Here is a 20,436-nt window from a genome sequence, read left to right on the forward strand (position 1 = left end):
TATAAAACTCTTCAGTTATAATATCATAAATAAAAGAATCAGTATCCATATAACATAAATAGATATCTACTTCATATTTTGGTTTCCTAACATTATAATGAAAGTTGTACATTTTTATTTTACAAATATCTAAAATACTCATTCTTCATAAATAGTTTCATTGAATTTTATTGGTGTTTTTCGCATATGTACTACTAGTTATTTTTCTGAAAATATTGTTGTGTGTTCATAATTTAAATTTGAAACATATTTTTTTTATTTTTTGGTGTTTGTCATTATTTTAATATTTTGTCTGTTTGTCATATCTTTTTACCGAGAAAAAGAATTATTCGTTATTTTATAAAAATCTTTTTCAAAATCGTTTTCTCATTTCTGTACTAAAATCAATGTAGTTTTTTAAGCAATCAGATTCTTTAATTGTAAAATTCTATCGACTTTTGTTAATTTTAATCCGAGATTTCGACACTGGTTAAGATTTACATAATGTAAAACATATTATTGTTTTTTGTTTAATGTTGTTAATAGCTTATTTCCTCCTCCTCACGCTAAAGGTGTATCTTTGTGTGAATTGCGTAATTCTTTTAGATATTCTAAACCGACTTCTAAACAACCCAAATTTAAAAACGTCTAATAGAATGTAACCACCTATATCTTCCTGATTTCACGATATGAAATTCTTAAATGGTAAAAACTGAGACACAGCCGAGCCATAACAATTGTTGTTGTTGTTGTGGTCTTCAGTCCTGAGACTGGTTTGATGCAGCTCTCCATGCTACTCTATCCTGTGCAAGCATCTTCATCTCCTAGCACCTACTGCAACCAAGCAATCATAGCCATTATTCACATCTAAATATGCATTTTCATGTATTTTCTGGACCAAAATTTTCACATTTTTTATTAGCTTTTGTGTATGTTGAGAAATAGCAATCATAGCAATTATTCACATCTAAATATGCATTTTAATGTGTTTTTTTCATGGACCAAAATTTTCACATTTTTTATTAGCTTTTGTGTGTGTTGAGAAATTTGCTTCTTGGGTTAAACGTGTAAAAATAGGAAAAACATGGTACTGCGCCAGAACTGTTAAGATTGTATCAACTGACGGTTTTACTATAGAATTACATTTTAAACAGTGTACTGTAAGTGTATTGGGTTAATTTTACATTCCCTTCTTTGATTGTTTTACCCCTCTGCAGCGCACTTTTTCGGTAGCTTCACATTGTTTATTTGCAGAGTTCACTTAAATGATCTGAGACTTTATACTACTTGTAGCTTTCGGAATTTCTCTGTAGATATACACGTTTGGGAATCAATGCTGTGTTATGTTGTCCTTTGTGTTCCCCTATTTTGTAGGTGGCTTCAGTGACAGGATTCGCCAGAAATAATGTATTTTACTCTATAAAGATCAAACGATGTTTCAGTATACATAATGCTACACTGAAACCCCTGTAGACGCACCAGAAAAGTCAATCACGTCTGGTGAACATGCTTTTCAGTTTGTAGTATGCTTAAGAAAGGAAAACAATGACAACTGTGAAAGATATTGATTAATGATTTTGAGCTTGCAGTTGGTGCATCTGAGCATTATTAGTATCTACACTCTAGCCCCTAGGCCCAGCTATAGAAATGAGAGTAAATGTCATTGGCTTATACTTTTGATATTTTAGCCCTGGGTCAACTTGGCATAGCTCCTTCAAGATACAAGCTATATATAGTCCACTAAGGGAAACTATCGGCTGTGCAAATATGTTATTGCTGTGACCAGTATACTTGGCACCATCGCATAATACAAGGGCTATCCACAAAGTACATTACGTTTTGGAATTAAAAATAAATAAAGTATCGGAAATTTTTTTTATTATATACAGATGAAAGCCACACTTAAATACTAGTTTTCTGCATAGTTGCCATTTAAATTAAGGCACTTATCGTAGCGATGGACGAGCTTGGAAATTCCTTCGTCGTAAAATTCGGCCGCCTGCGCCTTCAACCATGTGGTTACCTCTTCTTGAAGCTGTGCGTCGTCATCAAAACACTGCATAGCCAACCACTTCTTCATTGCTGGGACTAAGTGGAAGTCGCTCGGTGCCAGGTCGGGACTGTACGGCGGATGAGGAAACAACTCCCACTTAAAAGATTCGAGGACTTCACGACTGGCATTTGCCGTGTGGGCCTGGGTGTTGTCGTGAATCAGCAAGATCTTTGAGCCCAACTTTCTCCTGTGCTTGTTGTGTATCGCTCTTCTGAGGTTGTGCAGAGTTTGGCAATAACTTTGAGAGTTTATTGTAGTGCCTCTTTCCAGGAAATCCACAAAAATCACACATTTTCTGTCCCAAAAGACAGTCGCCATCACCTTCCTTGCCGACATTGTCTGCATGCATTTCTTAGGTTTTTGGGGGGAATTTGTGTGCTCCCACTGCATTGACTGCAATTTTGTCTCGCAGTTCACAAGCTTAACCCATGCTTCGTCACCAGTAATGATGCGATCGAGTAATGAGTCGCCATCTTTTTCGTAAGCGTCCAAAAACGTTAACGCTGCAGCCATTCGCTGATTTTTGTGAATCTCTGTCAAGATTTTTGCTGTCCATCTTGCACAAAACTTGTGGTAACCAAGCTTTTAGGTAATGATTTCGTGCAACAAACTTCGTGAAATTTGTGGAAAACTCATAGTGTGTTCAGCTATTGTGAACTTACGGTTTTCACGGACCGCGGCATCGACTTTTTCGACAAGTTCGGCAGTCACTATGCTGGGTCTTCCACTTCGCTCTTCGTCGTGAACTTTAGTTCGGCCATTTTTAAATTTTATGACCCATTGACGCACTCCACCTTCAGTGATTATGTTGTCCACATACACTTCACAAAGCTGCCGATAGATTTCTATCGGTGTACAGTTTTTTGCAGTCAGAAACCTTATTACAGCACGCACTTCGCGGCATTTTCAATTAACGCTGACATTTCAAACTGTTGCAGCAACTCAACGGAGTACAGCACGAACCTCTCACTAGCACGGCAGGATGCCGACTGAGCGGCGGAATGCCATGACACCAAGATGGCCACGCTAGCCCCGCCCCTAACGGACACAAACGAAAACGTACTGTGCTTTGTGGATAGCCCTCGTATGTTTACCAGCTCGTCAGGAATTATTTCCAGGCTTCACACAGAATTATCCTGCTAAATTCTCTTGATATTTTAGTTCGTTTTAATTAAATCATCCGAACGGTTTTCTTGTAAGGTGTGATATTGGGTTATCAAATTTATGATAATGAGTCCAAGAAAATTCGTTCCACAGAGATAATACAACTAATCTTGGCTTTTACGTCGTAAAATATCTATATAAGCCATCACTATGACAAACAGAGCACAGGGCACAGCAGTATCACTCTAGCTCAGTGGTAATGTGACTACCAACTGAGGCAATGGTTACAATTTATTAAATAGTCTGACAACTTAATTTAGTCTGCAGCATATTGAGAACTTGTTGTGGAAGTAATAGACAATAGTTTCAGATAGTCGCCTCACCTAGAACCCCCAGCGTGTGGATGAAAAGTAAATTATGTTCCTGGGCTTTATCAAACATCGTGTTATTTAAATAAATTTTCAGTTCAAACCGCTAATGGAGTGATGTAGCTGACTTGCTTAATGGTAGATAAGGGAAATCGTTTCATTTGAACCCATATAGTGCTCGGCATGTCTTAAACCAGTCAAAACACTTGAAGGCTATTGTAGAAATAGAATAATGTTTTCGGGATAGGTCCCCCTCTTCTACCCTCTCTACAGCAAAATTCAGTTTTCTCATTTCTTATTGCAATCCCTAAGAGCATTGTCTTTGGAATCCAAGATATACACTACACAATATTTAACTTCATCCTCTAAAGACTCTTAGCACATAGATACCTATGGCAGTTCATTCTAAATATTCTATCATATAACTAACAGTGTACAAGATTTAATTCTTGGGAAAGGCTTTCCACAATATTCTTATTCACTCAAAAGTAAGTGTGTTTCAGTTTTTTCTCATTCCTGATTGCAGCTGTGCTTTATGGTAAATTGATCTAGTACAGAGTAAGCACAATACTTCATCTCATCCTCGAGCTCTGTATCTGAGCTGAGCTATCAGTTAATTTTTTAGGGTCATCATAATGCTGATAGGGTTTGATTTATAACAACATTTCAAACAATGGTGACACGGACACTGGACCTCTGAGTAATTCACAATGTCGACACTAGCAAGCTTTTAAATTCTGCCCCATTCAGACTCATTTTCCTCCACTGACTCATGACGACAGAAAACAGGTTTTCATTGTACTTGCACATACATATCCCAAGATGTTTAGCATGACACCACCTGCATTGGTTTCTTTAGTGTCTGCAGACACTTTGGCTACAGAGTATATGTATTCAGAAAGGTTTTTCACCCCACTGAAATTTCTTTTATTTTCTGCTGAAACTTTACATCTTGTTAGTGCAAATCTGGTACTGACACTTCATACTGCACAACCAATGCATCAGTTTGATTACAGTACTTTCTGTTTAGCATTCTAATGCAATAAAATGCCACATTTTTAAGTATGTCAAATCATCTCTATACTTGTAGCTGTTGCCATCAGCACTCAATACTGTGCATTAGAGACATGAATTATATGCAGTTTAAAAAACTGGAAAAACCTTGTGGCTGTTGGGAAAATGAAGTAACACACATTGTCAGCAACTTAGAGGGGGAGGGCGGGGGTAGTGGGGGATGGCGGGGGTCATTGCAGGAGTAGTGGCAGGACGTGTCAGGTTTGGGTTCGTGGTGGGGCAGGGCGGTTCATGAAGGGATTTGGGCATTGAGGGTTGGGTAGTGAGGAGGGTGGGGATCATAATGGGAATGGGGGTTGTGAAGGGGATGGGGGCCCTGAGGGGAGCAGGGCCTTGAGGGGGAAGGTCAGTGAAGGGAGACGGGAATCATGAAGGGGTGAAGTCAGTGAGGTGGGGAGGGTGTCATGAGGGATGCAGGGTTGTGAGGTGTGTGGCAGTGATTGAGGGAGAGGTGGTGGTGTGTGAGGGGAAGATGGTAGTGAATGAGGAATGGGTGGCTGGGAGTGGAACAGGAAGGTAACATTGATTGGAGGTGGGTTACATTGGGTGAGGGTGGAAGTGGCAGTGAGTGGGAGCAGACTACTAGGCAGTGAATGGTTGGCAATGTGTGTGGGGACCAGTAAGGTGGGGGAGAGGAGTGTCAGTGAGTGTAGGGAGGATGTGAGTGTAGGGAGGATGTGAGTATAGGGAGGCTGTGGATATAGTGGTAATTGTTGTGGTGGCAGCAAGGGGGGGAGGGTGTGGGCAAGTTCGGGCGGGGGGCGAGTCCGGATGGCGGCGAGTGCAGAACGGGGCGGTGGCGGCCGAGTGCGGGGCGGGGCTGAGTGCGGGGCGGCGAGTGCGGGGCGGGGCGGCGAGTGCGGGGCGGGGCGACTGGGGCGAGTGCGGAGCGGGGCAACGGGGGCGAGTGCAGGGCGGGGCGGCGGCGAGTGCAGGGCGGGGCGGCGGCGAGTGCGCGGCGGGGCGGCGGCGAGTGCGGGGCAGGGCGGGGCGGGGCGTGGCAGGGGGGGGGAAGGGGGGGGGCGGCGGCGAGTGCTGGGCGGTGGCGAGTGCGGGGCGGTGGCGAGTGCGGGGCGGCGGCGAGTGCGGGGCAGGGCAGCGGCGAGTGCAGGGTGGCAGAGGGTGTGGCATTGGGTGGGGCCTGGCAGTGAGTGGGAGTGGCAGAAGTGGGGGTGGCAGTTAATAGGTGCTGGGGCAGTAACTGAGGAAGGCGTGGTTGGTAGAGTCAGTGGGGCGAGGTGGCCCTGAGCAAGAGGAAGTGGCAGTGAGTGTAGGTTTAGTGATGTGTTTGGGATGGCTGTCAGAGGTAGGGTGGTGATCAGTGAAGGGCGACTGTGAGGGTAGGTATGTGTGGGGGGAGTGTTGATGTTGTATGCCACTGGGTAAGGGGATTGTGTGGTGGTAAGTGGGAAAGTCGGGTGGCAGTGAGTGGAGAGAGTGTGCAGTGGTGACTGGTGGAAGGGGGTGCATCAGTGAGTGAAGGAAGTTGGTTGCAGAGAGTGTGGGAACAGGGTGGCGATGATTGGATGGCATGTGGCCCTGAGTAAGAGGTGTCAGTGACAGGGTGGTGGCAGTGAAGTAGTGGTGGTGGTGATGGTTGGTAGTGAGTGAGGGCAGTAGCAGTGAATAAGGGTGGTACAGTTAGTGAGGGCACTGGCAGTCGTGGGAGGGGGGGGGGGGTGATGGCGAAAGAGTATGAGTGTAGTGTACTTGTGAGGGCAGGGTGGCAGTGAGTGGGAGGAGGGTAGTGTGATGAGTGAGTTGGTGCCAGTGTGCTGGGGTGGCATTTAGTTGGCGGTGACTGTTAGTGGGGGCAACAGCAAGAGCATAATGACAGTGAGTGGAGAGCGGCAGGGCATGGAGGGTGGCTGTGAGCAATGAGGGCAATGGCAATCAGAGGGGGACAGGGGGTGAGGGGGGCATTGTGAGTGAGTGTTGTGGTGAGTAAGAGGTGAAGGGAGAGTCAGTGAGTGAGTGAGTGAGTGAGTGAGTGAGTGAGAGAGTGGCAGTGGGCAAGCAAGCGATCTGTGAGAGGCAAGTAAGCAAGCAAGTGCAAGGTGGGTCACCAAGTAAGGTGCAGCGGCAGGCAACCCAGCTATCATTAGGCAGCGATGGGCATGGCAGCAAGTGATTTGCTGCAGTGGGCGAACTGGCAAGCATTTTGCAGCAGCAGGTGAACCAGCAACAGGCAAGTGAGTGTTGGCGCTGGGCAAGCGCGATGCAGCAGCGAATGGGACAGTGAGCAAGTGGCTGGCGACCCAGCGAGCGAGTGGCGAGCAAGCGGCCAGCATGCCACCGACCAAGTGGCTGGCATGCCACTGATCACACAGCCGGCATGCCAGCGAGTGTCAGGGTCAGGCGATTCAGCAAGTGAGCGGCAGCGGTGAGTGAGCATAGGCGGCGGGCAAGTCAGCAAGTGACTGTCGGCGGCATGTGAATGAGCCACCTAGTGGCCCAGTGGTGGCTGTGGCATGTGACTACGTAGCAGTGGCAGGTGAGTGAGTGAGTGAGCATGTTGGTGGCCAAGCGAGTGTGGCAGCCGAGTGAACGAGCAAGTAGTGGCAGTTGAGTGAGCGAGCGAGGGGTGATGGGCTAGTGATTGAGCCACAGTGAGAGTGATGGGGTGGCGAGGAGCGAGGGGGTGGTGGGGAGCGAGGGGGTGGCGGGGAGCGAGGGGGTGGCGGGGAGGGAGGGTGTGGCGGGGAGCGAGGGGGGTGGCGGGGAGCGAGGGGGTGGCGGGGAGCACGATGGTGATGGGGAGAGAGGAGGAGCAAGGGAGTGACAGGGAGCAAGGGGGTTCAGGGGAGAGACAGGGAGTTACCAGGAGTAATGGAGAGTGGGTGTGACGGGGTGTCACAAGGGGAGAGGCAGTCGGAAAGAGGAAGGTGGAGGTTCGCTATGGCTATGAAAGAGCAGCAGGGAGGTTGTGGAAAGGGGGGGGGCTGGGGGATTGATAGGCAGGGTGTTGGGAGGAGAGAGCATCAGTGTATGCATAAGAGGAAGGATGTGAATTGGGGATGGAGGGAGGAATGGCAGGTAGAAGTGGGTGAATGAGTAACAAATAGTGGGAGTGAGCGAGTGAGTGAGGGAGAGGAGCTGTGTGGGTGAGGGGATTGAGTTGGGGAGGATGAGGGCAAAGACGAAGCAGTGAGTAGGTTAGAGGGAGGAAGTAAGCAGGAGGAAGTGAATGAGGGAGATAGGAAAGAAAACAGGGAGCAAGGCAAAAGGAAAGAGTGGAAGGGTGTAGGAAGGAGTGAATGACAGAGAAGGTGTGAGTGAAAGAGGTGTGAGGGAGGGAGAGAATGATTGAGGAAGGGAATGGTGGAGGGAGGGAGGCAGTGGCTATTTTTGGCCTTATTGAGTAGCTGAACTGCTAAAACTGGTGGCTTCCTTGGTGCTGTTTGAGAGCAGGAATCTATGTGCTCATACTGAGTTTCATCCTCTCCCTTCCCTTCATTCATAACAGAAGCACAAGACTGTACAAGCACTCATTACAGTCATCAACCTAACACTGCCATGTTGATTGTCTGATCTCTATCTACGATTTTTGCCTGTAGGGCCAACTGAAGTGTGAGGCGCACTTGACACTTACAGAAGATTATAGGTATGCTATGGTAAACCAATTTCACAAGAACACTGCCCAGGAACGCAATACAAGATTTCTGCATGCTCCTCCAATGCTCATTTCCAGAGTACGCAACAAGCTTTGACTTTTCAGCTCTTCTTTATACCTCCAAATGATATCTACAAATAATGATGCTATCTTAATGGTCAGACTTCTGATATTCTTATGTGTGTTAAGCCAGAGACTGATTGATTTATTTTCTTTTTTAAACATACACATTTGTCACTGTAGAGGAAGCAAAACACACACACACACACACACACACACACGCACACACACACAGAATTCAGTCTGCAAAACAAATTATCATTTATCAGCAATAAAAATATTTATCAACAATATAAACATGTATAAGATATACAGAAATTCATAAATAAAAACAAAATCATTTAGTAAAACAAATTAACAAAATCATTGCTGGTTGTTTGCTAAGCAATACTTTCACAACAAATACGTAAACAAGCACAGAAATCACTGTGTGAACAATTCATGAAAATACATAAACAACATTCTAACAGTGGAACATTATTTCTCTTTAAATATATCACAAAAATTTTATTCCTTCAATGTCAGCAATAGCTAACCTTGACCACACTATTAACTTTGAGGCATGAAGCTCATTTTACAGTCTAATTCTCTACAGTTGCTGTTCCCCTGGATTAGAGCCAGCACTGCAATCTTACAACGTTTCACATACAGAAAGAAAATACTCTAGCCTTCACGCAGTGTCATCAGACATTCTGAGAATATGGGTCGTTAAAATCTATGGAGCACAAAGGTTTGAAGCACCTAATTTTTGCAATTCATTTTACAGTCATATTTCTGTGGAAACATAAAAACTGAATACTGTTTTCTGATGCAGTAAGAACATAACAGCAATAGCCTCGATTATACAAGGTGAGCCAAATAAAACTAGCAAAGAAAATATTTATAAGACTGAATTAACCCTTGTTACTGTACAAGAGAACTGTCCATCACAGAAAATGCTGGAAACTGTGATTTTGATGCACCAATCAGTTACTGTCACATGTGTGCATATGCATCTCCTCCATGCTCTATCCTGAGTATTTCACTGTGTCATTATATTTGAGTGATGAGGACTGCTTCAGCATTTCAAGGTATGTGATCTCACAGAACATGCAGCATTATGCACCCAAAAATCCTAATCAGTACTTTGAAGAGCTATTGCTTTATCTCAGGATTGGTGTTTGGTGTATGACGACTTGGGTCCAAATTGTAACAAGATTCTTTCACCAAACTGTTAATGCTAACTGGTATGTCCAGAAACTGTTGAATCCATATCAACTTGCAGATGATGAACAACTGTATGGATATTTGCACCAAAACAGAACAACAGCACACACTACTTCTACAATCTTGTCACGAGTGCATGAGGGGTTTGGTGATGAGAGTACAATCAGCAAAAGCAGTGCAATCTCCTAGTCATCTTAATCACCTGATCTCTTCCTATGGTTTTTACCTGTGGGGCCAACTCAGGGGTAAGGTGTACTTAAATAAGTCTCACACACTGGAAGAGTTATAGCACAACACTGAAAATATTATTGCTGATACACCTCAGGCAGAGCTGTTACATGGGTCTCACAGTTTGATAAATTGAGAACAGCATTGCATCAATGTTGATGGTGGCCAATTCCAGCATCTTTTGTGATGTTTATTAACAACAGTCAATCCCACATCAGATTTTTGTAAATATTTTCCAGGCCAGTTTTACTTTGCACATTCTGTACTGCAAATTCTGCTGACTATGCTGCACATAGTTTTAAGATTGAAAGCAGCCCTAATTGAAATGCTAAAATGCTACTCTCTCTCTCTCTCTCTCTCTCTCTCTCTCTCTCTCTCTCTCTCTCTCTCTCTCTCTCTCACACACACACACACACACACACACATATGAGACTGGGCATTAAAAAAAAAAAGTGCTCACGGATACCATTCTAGTGTTCCTAGGATTTGTTGAAACATTGAACAGGATAAAGAAGTAACTAAATAATTACTATGGCAAATGATGCTATTTTGCATAGGTAACTGAAACCATAATAAAATTTAAGAAAACTAGCAAGTGAAAAAGTGTGTGTCAACACTCTCAATGTACACAAAAAAATATTCAACAATGAAGAACAGATACATTGTGCCAACACTGTTGCAGATGATACACCCTGAGACATGCTAAATAAGCAAGATATAAGGCAAAACTCCATATAATTACATCCAATATTTTTTTCCAAATTTATATGACAATATTAAATACATTGACATCTAGATATAATTGTCTGAGATAATTTGTGTCCTGATGAATAGCAATTGACATTTTCTTGTATAATTGTCACTTTATATACATTGATTAACATTTTTAGGTCTTGTGGCTCTGACAACCTGTTCTTCTATAAGCAGCATCTAAATTCTAAAACTATTACTGTTCCATGTAATGGACCATCAAATTTAACCACAAGTTTCAATACTGCAAGTTATTGTAATAACATAAAAACTGTAATGATTCTATCCTTTATAATAAAAAAAAATTATGTTGCACTTTCTATTTCGTAAACATGCTCTCTTTATGCTCTATAATTGTTACATGATATGTTTACTACATCCATGTAGATATCAAATTTTTATATGGTCAGAGTGTAAAAAAATGATACAATGCTTCTAAAACTCATTTGGCTGTTTTACACAGCCAACTCAATCATAGTCATGATAACAAAAATTTATATAGCTCCCAACACATTACATCAGCAACCTGGTACAAATCTTCCTCACACAGCAACTTTCTTATTATGGAAATCTCAAATCTCAAATTATATACACTGCTAAGCCAAATCATTGTGACCACTACCGACTATGACATTGGATGCTGCCTGGTGGCATTGCAGGCACATGACATGGTAAAAATAGTGTGCTAGAGGTGCAGAGACAGACGGGGGGATCTCCCTAGCGAAGATATGGGCTGCAAATGGGGAAATGCGTTGAGATAAGTGACTTTAACAAAGGGCAGATTATTATGACACAAAGACTGTGAACGAGTATCTCACAAATGGGGAAGCTGGTCGAACATTCACGTGCCACTGTTCTGAGCATCTATGGAAAGATAGAAGGACTGTGAAACTACCACTTGTTGCTAAATGGTTTGACATAAACAACTCTTCTCAGGCCGCTGGGTTCGGAGTTTTGTCTGCTCTATAAAGTAGGATAGATGGTGATCTGTAGCATCTCTGCCAAAAGAGAACAATGCTGGTGCACGCACAATTGTTTCAAAGCACGCCATTCATCATATACTGTTGAACATGGAGCTCTGCAGCAGCCAACCCCTACGTGTTCACATGTTGATCCAACAACATTGTCAATTACAACTGCAGTGGGCACGGGACCACTCTTATTCGACGGTTGATTAATGGAAAAGTGTTGGCCCTTTAGATGAATCTCAATTTTGCTACATTAGGTTGGTGGTTGCCTCTACAAACACCATCAGTGAGATGAATGGTGGCTTGAAACATGCGGTGAAACACATGGAAACCTTCATGCTTGATGTCTTCCACAACAGTAACGTCGTCTTTCAGCAGTATAATTGTCAATGTCTCAGAGCCAGAATTGTGCTACAATGGTTTGAGGAGCATTATAGTGAACTCATGTGGATGTCTGTGGCTAAATTTGCCTGATGTAAATTCTATGGAATCCATTTGAGTTGCTATCAGGTGCCATCGCCAGGTACGCAAATCAGTGGCCTGTGTGGAGACATCTAATGCCACATACCCCCACAAACTTACCTACAAACTGTCAGGTCCCTTATATGCAGAATCAGTTATGTATTTCATCTGAAATTTGGGCAAAAAAGCTATTATGGAGGTGGCCACTATGTTTTGGCTCATCAGTGCATATGATTCTCACAATTAGCTCTTTACAGCAAAAACAAAAAGGTCACATGTAATAAATTGAAGCCACAATCCAAACAGTCACTGCACTTCATTGTGTTTAATATATTTCATAGTTAAACTGGAATGGGGTACTGTAGAGAGTAATAATTTTTCCTGTGTTTATATACATTTTTAACAAAATGTTAAGTGCAGTCCTGAATTCAATTCAGTGCTGTGCTTATCAAACAATTAACAAGCAACAAAACAATTTCAGCTTACATCCTTTGATGAAGAGTCATACACCACTTCAATGTCACTATCTTCTGAATGGTCTCTTTCAACACTACTGTTGGGCTCTTGATGAGTTTCAACACTCACCATACTTGGATCAATATCAATCATATGTTCTACTACTTGACTGCTGTTTAATCCTGTATCACACACTGCATCACATGTTGACTTTAGAGCAACACCAGGCACTACAAGAGTTGGGAAATGTCCTTCCGATTGACTGATTAATGACAGAGAAACAAGCTGCTGATTTGTTTCACTTAGTTCTAAATTACAGTCTGTACTTGGTACAGTTGAATCTTTCAGCACTGCAGGTATAATTTCAGGAACAGTGGGCACATTTGCTACTGAAATGGCAGGTACAAGAGACTCATTGCCTATGTTACCCTGTGCAACTTGTACTGCATCTGCACTTGTTGATGAGATGAGGTATGCCTGCTGTAGTACTTGATTATTAGTGCCACTAACAATTTGTTTAACAGCTCCTCCACATACCTTTTTCTTGATAGGTGGTGTAGCATTGCCCACATTTCGTTTCACAGGGGGTCTATTTAATAATATTATATGCCTGGGTTCATTGCTGGGTGGTGAAAGCAAAATTTTTGTAGCAACTATAGGCTTATTTGTTGCAGGTTGGTGTGATATGCTTATTCGTGAGACTGCAGTTGTCTGATGAACAGTTGTGGTATTAGTCGAATCAGCTTCCACTGCTGTTACATGGGCATCTGCAATGAGAAAAAGTGTCTGTAACTTAAAAGAATTTATTAAATATGTGTTTGAACCTTCCAAGATCAAGCGCTGATTAATCGATTTAATCATCACAGGGCTCTCCACAATTCAGTTGTACGGGAAAGACCACTATCAGATATGACACATACTTTAAAGTAAAAGTAGTTATTAATGTTACATATTTATACTGAAACCCAGGGTTTAAGTGTGTGTTACAGTTTCATTGATACAAAGAGTGGGTGTAAAAAAGAAAACAGGATGAAGCATACCGTGAGCTGTACCCTGTCAAATTAGGGTACATACTTAAAGCAATAGGGAACTTTGGGAATATTCCTGAAATACATATAAATAAATAAAACAGAATTTTAAGAATAAATAAATAAATAAGGCATTCACAAATCTAGATAACTGAAAACGATTCCGTATCTCTCTCTCTCTCTCTCTCTCTCTCTCTCTCTCTCTCTCTCTCTCTCTCTCTCTCTCTCTCCTGCCTCCAAGGAGTGCGCTTTAGTGAATGTAAGGTCAACAAATGCAAGGCAATATGGGACAATGGCTTTTCGTAGAAAGTCAGAGCAGTGTTACATCCACCTAATAATATGGCCTCCACAGGGCAAATAAATATAAATTTCCCAAGGCTGAACTTAACTGCTTTCCCAGATAACTGAATAATCATAGATTTTGAGACTAAAGTGGGATTTAATTGATTTTTGTACAAACATTTCAGCTGTGTACCTATCAGAAAAATAAGTGAAAGAAGTTGACTACATCTGGCTACAGGCCTGATACATCAAATAGCTCTCACAGTTTTTTCCCTACTGAAAGTTATTCCTTGACAGAAAACCTAGCTGCTGGCCAGCTGTCACACTGACTAAATCTGAACTGTTCCCTTAAGATGACAAAAATTTGGGTCCAATCAAGAGTCCCATATGCAGCCCTCTGTACAAATTAGCAATACTGTGTGGTATGGTGCAGTATTTGTAAGAAATGGTATCCTTCACTTGAGCCATTCAATGGCAGTATCTGCTTGCAGCCTTGTGGCTAATGATGCATAGTGTAAATAAAAAGTTAAGAAATATGACGACGGGTCTTTTCTTAATTTTTTAAATCTCATTTTTTCTGCTGAAAGAATCTGATGCAAGCACATTCTGAGTTTATGATATCCCAGTGAAAGGAAAATAGAAAAAAAGGGGGCAATGTGCATTCATAAACAATAATGATACACATCTGGTGGCAGAAAGGGGGCATTGTGTATTATGAATTGCTTCTCAGGGGTGTATCCATCACAGGTGGCATTTGTTGCCCACTGCAGTGAAACATCTATTTTACATTTTTGTGCTGTCTAGACTTAAAAAACGCAAGACTGAGGAAAATGCAGAATTAAGCAAAACATTAAAACACCCCAAAATGTGAGCAGAAACACATGTAATTGGCATAATGATTAAAAATCGCAATCTTCTTCAATACTTCGTATAAAATCTGTCCAAGCAAAGAAAATTAAATGTATAATAAAATTTTTATATAATAATTTGTGGTAATGAATTTCATAAGTTCTTAAAAAATCACAGATGTGTAACAGCAAGGAAAAACTTATCAAAAAATTGAAATTGGTATATGGATACAACGTAATCTAGCTGTTTTACAACATGCTATGACTACAAATCATATGTTCAAAACACGCATTTTTGGGAGATGATCCTTTGTGCTCACCCAGAAAAAAGCAAAAATTGATGAACATGTAAACCAAAAATAGCACAGCAGCGTTTAAATCATAAGCATAAACGCAGACATCTGCTTAATGACATAGTTTGTCACCATTGCTGTTACTGTTAAATGCTTTTCTTATGAGCCGCACTTCATATGTCCACTACCTTTAAAGGGTTATTTTAGGCTTGATTAGAGAAACAGGTGTCAAAAAATGAGTTTACTTCCCCATTTAACATTACAATTTTATTAGAAGTCAGTCCATTGAATTTCTGTACATTGTGTAAAATGTAAATTTGAAAGAAAGATCAGGTGCTACAATTTTGCTTTATGCCCTTTATCACTGCTGCCAATCTTTACGATCTACAGTGTGTGGTGCAAAGTATACACATGAGTAGTGTATGTAGTTGTTGCAACTTTATCATATCGGATCTGAACATGTTGTTGTTGTTGTGGTCTTCAGTCCTGAGACTGGTTTGATGCAGCTCTCCATGCTACTCTATCCTGTGCAAGCTTCTTCATCTCCCAGTACCTACTGCAACCTACATCCTTCTGAATCTGCTTAGTGTATTCATCTCTTGGTCTCCCTCTACGATTTTTACCCTCCACGCTGCCCTCCAATACTAAATTGGTGATCCCTTGATGCCTCAGAACATGTCCTACCAACCGATCCCTTCTTCTGGTCAAGTTGTGCCACAAACTTCTCTTCTCCCCAATCCTATTCAATACTTCCTCATTAGTTATGTGATCTACCCATCTAATCTTCAGCATTCTTCTGTAGCACCACATTTCGAAAGCTTCTATTCTCTTCTTGTCTAAACTATTTATCGTCCATGTTTCACTTCCATACATGGCTACACTCCATACAAATACTTTCAGAAATGACTTCCTGACACTTAAATCTATACTCGATGTTAACAAATTTCTCTTCATCAGAAACGCTTTCCTTCCCATTGCCAGTCTACATTTTATATCCTCTCTACTTCGACCATCATCAGTTATTTTGCTCCCCAAATAGCAAAACTCCTTTACTACTTTAGGTGTCTCATTTCCTAATCTAATTCCCTCAGCATCACCCGATTTAATTCGACTACATTCCATTATCCTCATTTTGCTTTTGTTGATGTTCATCTTATATCCTCCTTTCAAGACGCTATCCATTCCATTCAACTGCTCTTCCAAGTCCTTTGCTGTCTCTGACAGAATTACAATGTCATCGGCGAACCTCAAAGTTTTTATTTCTTCCCCATGGATTTTAATACCTACTCCGAATTTTTCTTTTGTTTCCTTCACTGCTTGCTCAATATACAGATTGAATAACATCGGGGAGAGGCTGCAACCCTGTCTTACGCCCTTCCCAACAACTGCTTCCCTTTCATGCCCCTCGACTCTTATAACTGCCATCTGGTTTCTGTACAAATTGTAAATAGCCTTTCGCTCCCTGTATTTTACCCCCGCCACCTTTAGAATTTGAAAGAGAGTATTCCAGTCAACACTGTCAAAAGCTTTCTCTAAGTCTACAAATGCTAGAAACGTAGGTTTGCCTTTCCTTAATCTTTCTTCTAAGATAGGTTGTAAGGTCAGTATTGCCTCAAGTGTTTCAGTATTTCTACGGAATCCAAACTGATCTTCCCCGAGGTCAGCTTCTACTAGTTTTTCCATTCGTCTGTAAAGAATTCGTGTCAGTATTTTGCAGCTGTGGCTTATTAAACTGATAGTTCGGTAATTTTAACATCTGTCAACACCTGCTTTCTTTGGGATTGGAATTATTATATTCTTCTTGAAGTCTGAGGGTATTTCGCCTGTTTCATACATCTTGCTCACCAGATGGTAGAGTTTTGTCAGGACTGGCTCTCCCAAGGCTGTCAGTAGTTCTAATGGAATGTTGTCTACTCCGGGGGCCTTGTTTCGACTCAGGTCTTTCAGTGCTCTGTCAAACTCTTCACGCAGTATCATATCTCCCATTTCATCTTCATCTACATCCTCTTCCATTTCCATAATATTGTCCTCAAGTACACTGCCCTTGTATAGACTCTCTATATACTCCTTCCACCTTTCTGCTTTCCCTTCTTTGCTTAGAACTGGGTTTCCATCTGAGCTCTTGATGTTCATACAAGTTTTTCTCTTATCTCCAAAGGTCTCTTTAATTTTCCTGTGGGCAGTATCTATCTTACCCCTAGTGAGATAAGCCACTACATCCTTACATTTGTCCTCTAGCCATCCCTGCTTAGCCATTTTGCACTTCCTGTCGATCTCATTTTTGAGACGTTTGTATTCCTTTTTGCCTGCTTCATTTACTGCATTTTTATATTTTCTCCTTTCATCAATTAAATTCAATATTTCTTCTGTTACCCAAGGATTTCTACTAGCCCTCGTCTTTTTACCTACTTGATCCTCTGCTGCCTTCACTACTTCATCCCTCAAAGCTACCCATTCTTCTTCTACTGTATTTCTTTCCCCCATTCCTGTCAATTGTTCCCTTATGCTCTCCCTGAAACTCTCTACAACTTCTGGTTCTTTCAGTTTATCCAGGTCCCATCTCCTTAAATTCCCACCTTTTCGCAGTTTCTTCAGTTTTAATCTACAGTTCATAACCAATAGATTGTGGTCAGAGTCCACATCTGCCCCTGGAAATGTCTTACAATTTAAAACCTGGTTCCTAAATCTCTGTCATACCATTATATAATCTATCTGAAACCTGTCAGTATCTCCAGGGTTCTTCCATGTATACAACCTTCTTTCATGATTCTTAAACCAAGTGTTAGCTATCATTAAGTTGTGCTCTGTGCAAAATTCTACCAGGCGGCTTCCTCTTTCATTTCTTAGCCCCAATCCATATTCACCTACTACGTTTCCTTCTGTCCCTTTTCCTACTACCGAATTCCAGTCACCCATGACTACTAAATTTTCGTCACCCTTCACTATCTGAATAATTTCTTTGATTTCATCATACATTTCTTCAATTTCTTCGTCATCTGCAGAGCTAGTTGGCATATAAACTTGTACTACTGTAGTAGGTGTGGGCTTCGTATCTATCTTGGCCACAATAATGCGTTCACTATGCTGTTTGTAGTAGCTTACCCGCATTCCTATTTTCCAATTCGCCGGCCGGAGTGGCCGAGCAGTTAAAGGCGCTACAGTCTGGAACCACACGACCGCTACGGTCGCAGGTTCGAATCCTGCCTCGGGCATGGATGTGTGTGATGTCCTTAGGTTAATTAGGTTTAAGTAGTTCCAAGTTCTAGGGGACTTATGACCACAGCAGTTGAGTCCCATAGTGCTCAGAGCCATTTGACCCATTTGTCTATTTTCCAATTCATTATTAAACCTACCCCTGCATTACCCCTATTTGATTTTGTGTTTATAACCCTGTAGTCACCTGACCAGAAGTCTTGTTCCTCCTGCCACCGAACTTCACTAATTCCCACTATATCTAACTTTAACCTATCCATTTCCTTTTTAAATTTTCTAACCTACCTGCCTGATTAAGTGATCTGACATTCCACGCTCCGATCCATAGAACACCAGTTTTCTTTCTCCTGATAGCGACATCCTCTTGAGTAGTCCCCACCCAGAGATCCGAATGGGGGACTATTTTACCTCTGGAATATTTTACCCAAGAGGGCGCCATCATCTTTTAACCATACAGTAAAGCTGCATGCCCTCGGGAAAAATTACGGCCGTAGTTTCCCCTTGCTTTCAGCCGTTCGCAGTACCAGCACAGCAAGGCCGTTTTGGTTATTGTTATGAGGCCAGATCAGTCAATCATCCAGACTGTTGCCCTTGCAACTACTGAAAAGGCTGCTGCCCCTCTTCAGGAACCACACGTTTGTCTGGCCTCTCAACAGATACCCCTCCGTTGTGGTTGCTACCTGTATAGTTGAGGCACGCAAGCCTCCCCACCAACGGCAAGGTCCAAGGTTCATGGGGGGAGGATCTGAACATGAAAGAATTTAAAATGTGCTACCGAAAACCCTTGCTCTATTTCCATGTGACATCTCTGTCACTGAAGGGCCACTCCCCCCTCTCCACACATCCAGTAGGCGAGTTCATTTTACGTGTTTTAGTGCTGTGTGGTGACTGCGCTGGCTATTGGGTGACTTAACAAGTCACCAGCCAATAAGAGTTCATTAGCCAGAAATGGGCTATGTTTCCTTGATTATGCTCGAGTGTATTCTTCAAGACTCAGCGTTCAAACTTAAAAGGTTGATGACTGATATTGTTGCTGAATATAGTACATCAGAAATACATGCAAAAAGGTGCGAATGAGTTATAAATGGCCACAAGAAAAGGTGGTAGCTGGGCCCCTTTGTCACGTATTGGATCAGCCCAGAACATTTTGAATTGACTGTCTTGTTTTTCTATTACCACTGCAACCTAGCGGTAGTTGTATCACAATTGTGCGGTGAAGCTAAATGCTGCAAGTTGTGTTGGCAACACCAATCATGCATTATGTCAGCATTTCCTCTCACACATCTCCCCTCTCCACGGCAGCCTAAAATATTCCCTTAATTCCACTGCCACTCACTGTGCAAACCATCTGTCTTTTGAGCCACTTATAATTCGTTCAATCACATCAAATGTTAATAGGAAGAAAATGGGACAAAGTCAAGCAAGATGTTACATAAGAACATAGAATCGAGGTACACCTTACTTGGAAGAAATCGAAAATCGGGGAATTTTTAGCATTGATCTTACGGGTTTTTCACAGGGGCTAAGAATTTATGGTGTAAAATCGCAAAAAACATAAAATCGGAGAACGTAAAATCAAAGTTCCACTGTACTGAGATCCCTTGTGTGCTGCACCTGCGCAACAATAGCCACCTGGGCTTTGCTGATTTCCAGGAGTTCAGTCGGGTGGTCATCCCTTACTCCACCTATTCCATCTGATCTTACATCCTCAGTTCCTCATCTTTTCACTCTCTACCGAATAATAATCAAGAAAATTCCTTTCCAGCCAACAATGTTCTTGAAAGTTAGCTTAATGATTTCTTTTATTCCAAACCAGTAGATTTTTACACGCAATACATAGAAAAACTACCCGAGCATTGAGAGACTGTTTTATACAAAGGGAGAGGATATACAGTTGATGATTAAATTCTACCTTATAGTTATCTGTAACATTCAACAAACATATGGAGAAATCAATCCTGGGGTGTACAAGCAGCTTTTTACCCATGGCTTTGCCCTTTTATACACATGCCACATATTTTTAACGTACTTCACCTGCACCTGTAGGGAATTTTGCCCTGCAGTTTCATATTCACGCAGCTCAATTTTTATACTGTCATATCTCCTAAACTATACGTCATACAATTATATAATCGTAAAGATTGTCCAAGGCAATATTGTGTCACACACAAGGTGGGGTGCGGCGGGGTGGGGTGCGAGTGGAGGTATAAAAATCTTTATAAGACTCTCTCTCACTGACACTCCCCACATGGGAGGAAACAATTTATTGCTAACTACATTTTTTCTGTTCATGCAGTAAAACTAACACATCAGGTATGACCTTTTAATTTATTACTTCTTTACTACAAACTCTATTCATAACATATTTTGTAGACAATATTCACACATTGTCACAACACTGTCTCATCTGCTCCACTGCCCTCAGGATAGCAAACAGTTCAGCATAATAAA

General features: G+C 41.9%; 2 protein-coding genes across 2 annotated transcripts in view; one reads left to right on the forward strand and one right to left on the reverse strand.

Moving 5' to 3' along the window:
• The first annotated feature begins 5,349 nt into the window (after nucleotides 1-5,349).
• LOC124722704 (spidroin-1-like) lies at nucleotides 5,350-5,826 on the forward strand. The gene has a single exon (XM_047247841.1). The coding sequence runs from the start codon at nucleotides 5,350-5,352 to the stop codon at nucleotides 5,824-5,826; it is 477 nt and encodes a 158-aa protein (XP_047103797.1).
• Nucleotides 5,827-8,458: 2,632 nt separating this feature from the next.
• LOC124722814 (cyclic AMP-responsive element-binding protein 5) overlaps nucleotides 8,459-20,436 on the reverse strand; it is a 157,157-nt gene continuing 145,179 nt past the window's right edge. The window contains exon 11 of the mRNA XM_047247941.1: nucleotides 8,459-13,088. Coding sequence (XP_047103897.1) covers nucleotides 12,343-13,088 — 746 coding nt within the window. The 3' untranslated portion in view covers nucleotides 8,459-12,342. The remainder of the gene's footprint in view (nucleotides 13,089-20,436) is intronic.

This window comes from Schistocerca piceifrons, chromosome X (genome assembly GCF_021461385.2).
Source record: "Schistocerca piceifrons isolate TAMUIC-IGC-003096 chromosome X, iqSchPice1.1, whole genome shotgun sequence".
In the NCBI taxonomy this organism is placed as follows: Eukaryota; Metazoa; Arthropoda; class Insecta; order Orthoptera; family Acrididae; genus Schistocerca; species Schistocerca piceifrons.

Bases quoted from the DNA above. Each gene is read 5' to 3' on its own strand.
- LOC124722704 (XM_047247841.1), top strand. From the start codon at position 5,350: ATGGCGGCGAGTGCAGAACGGGGCGGTGGCGGCCGAGTGCGGGGCGGG.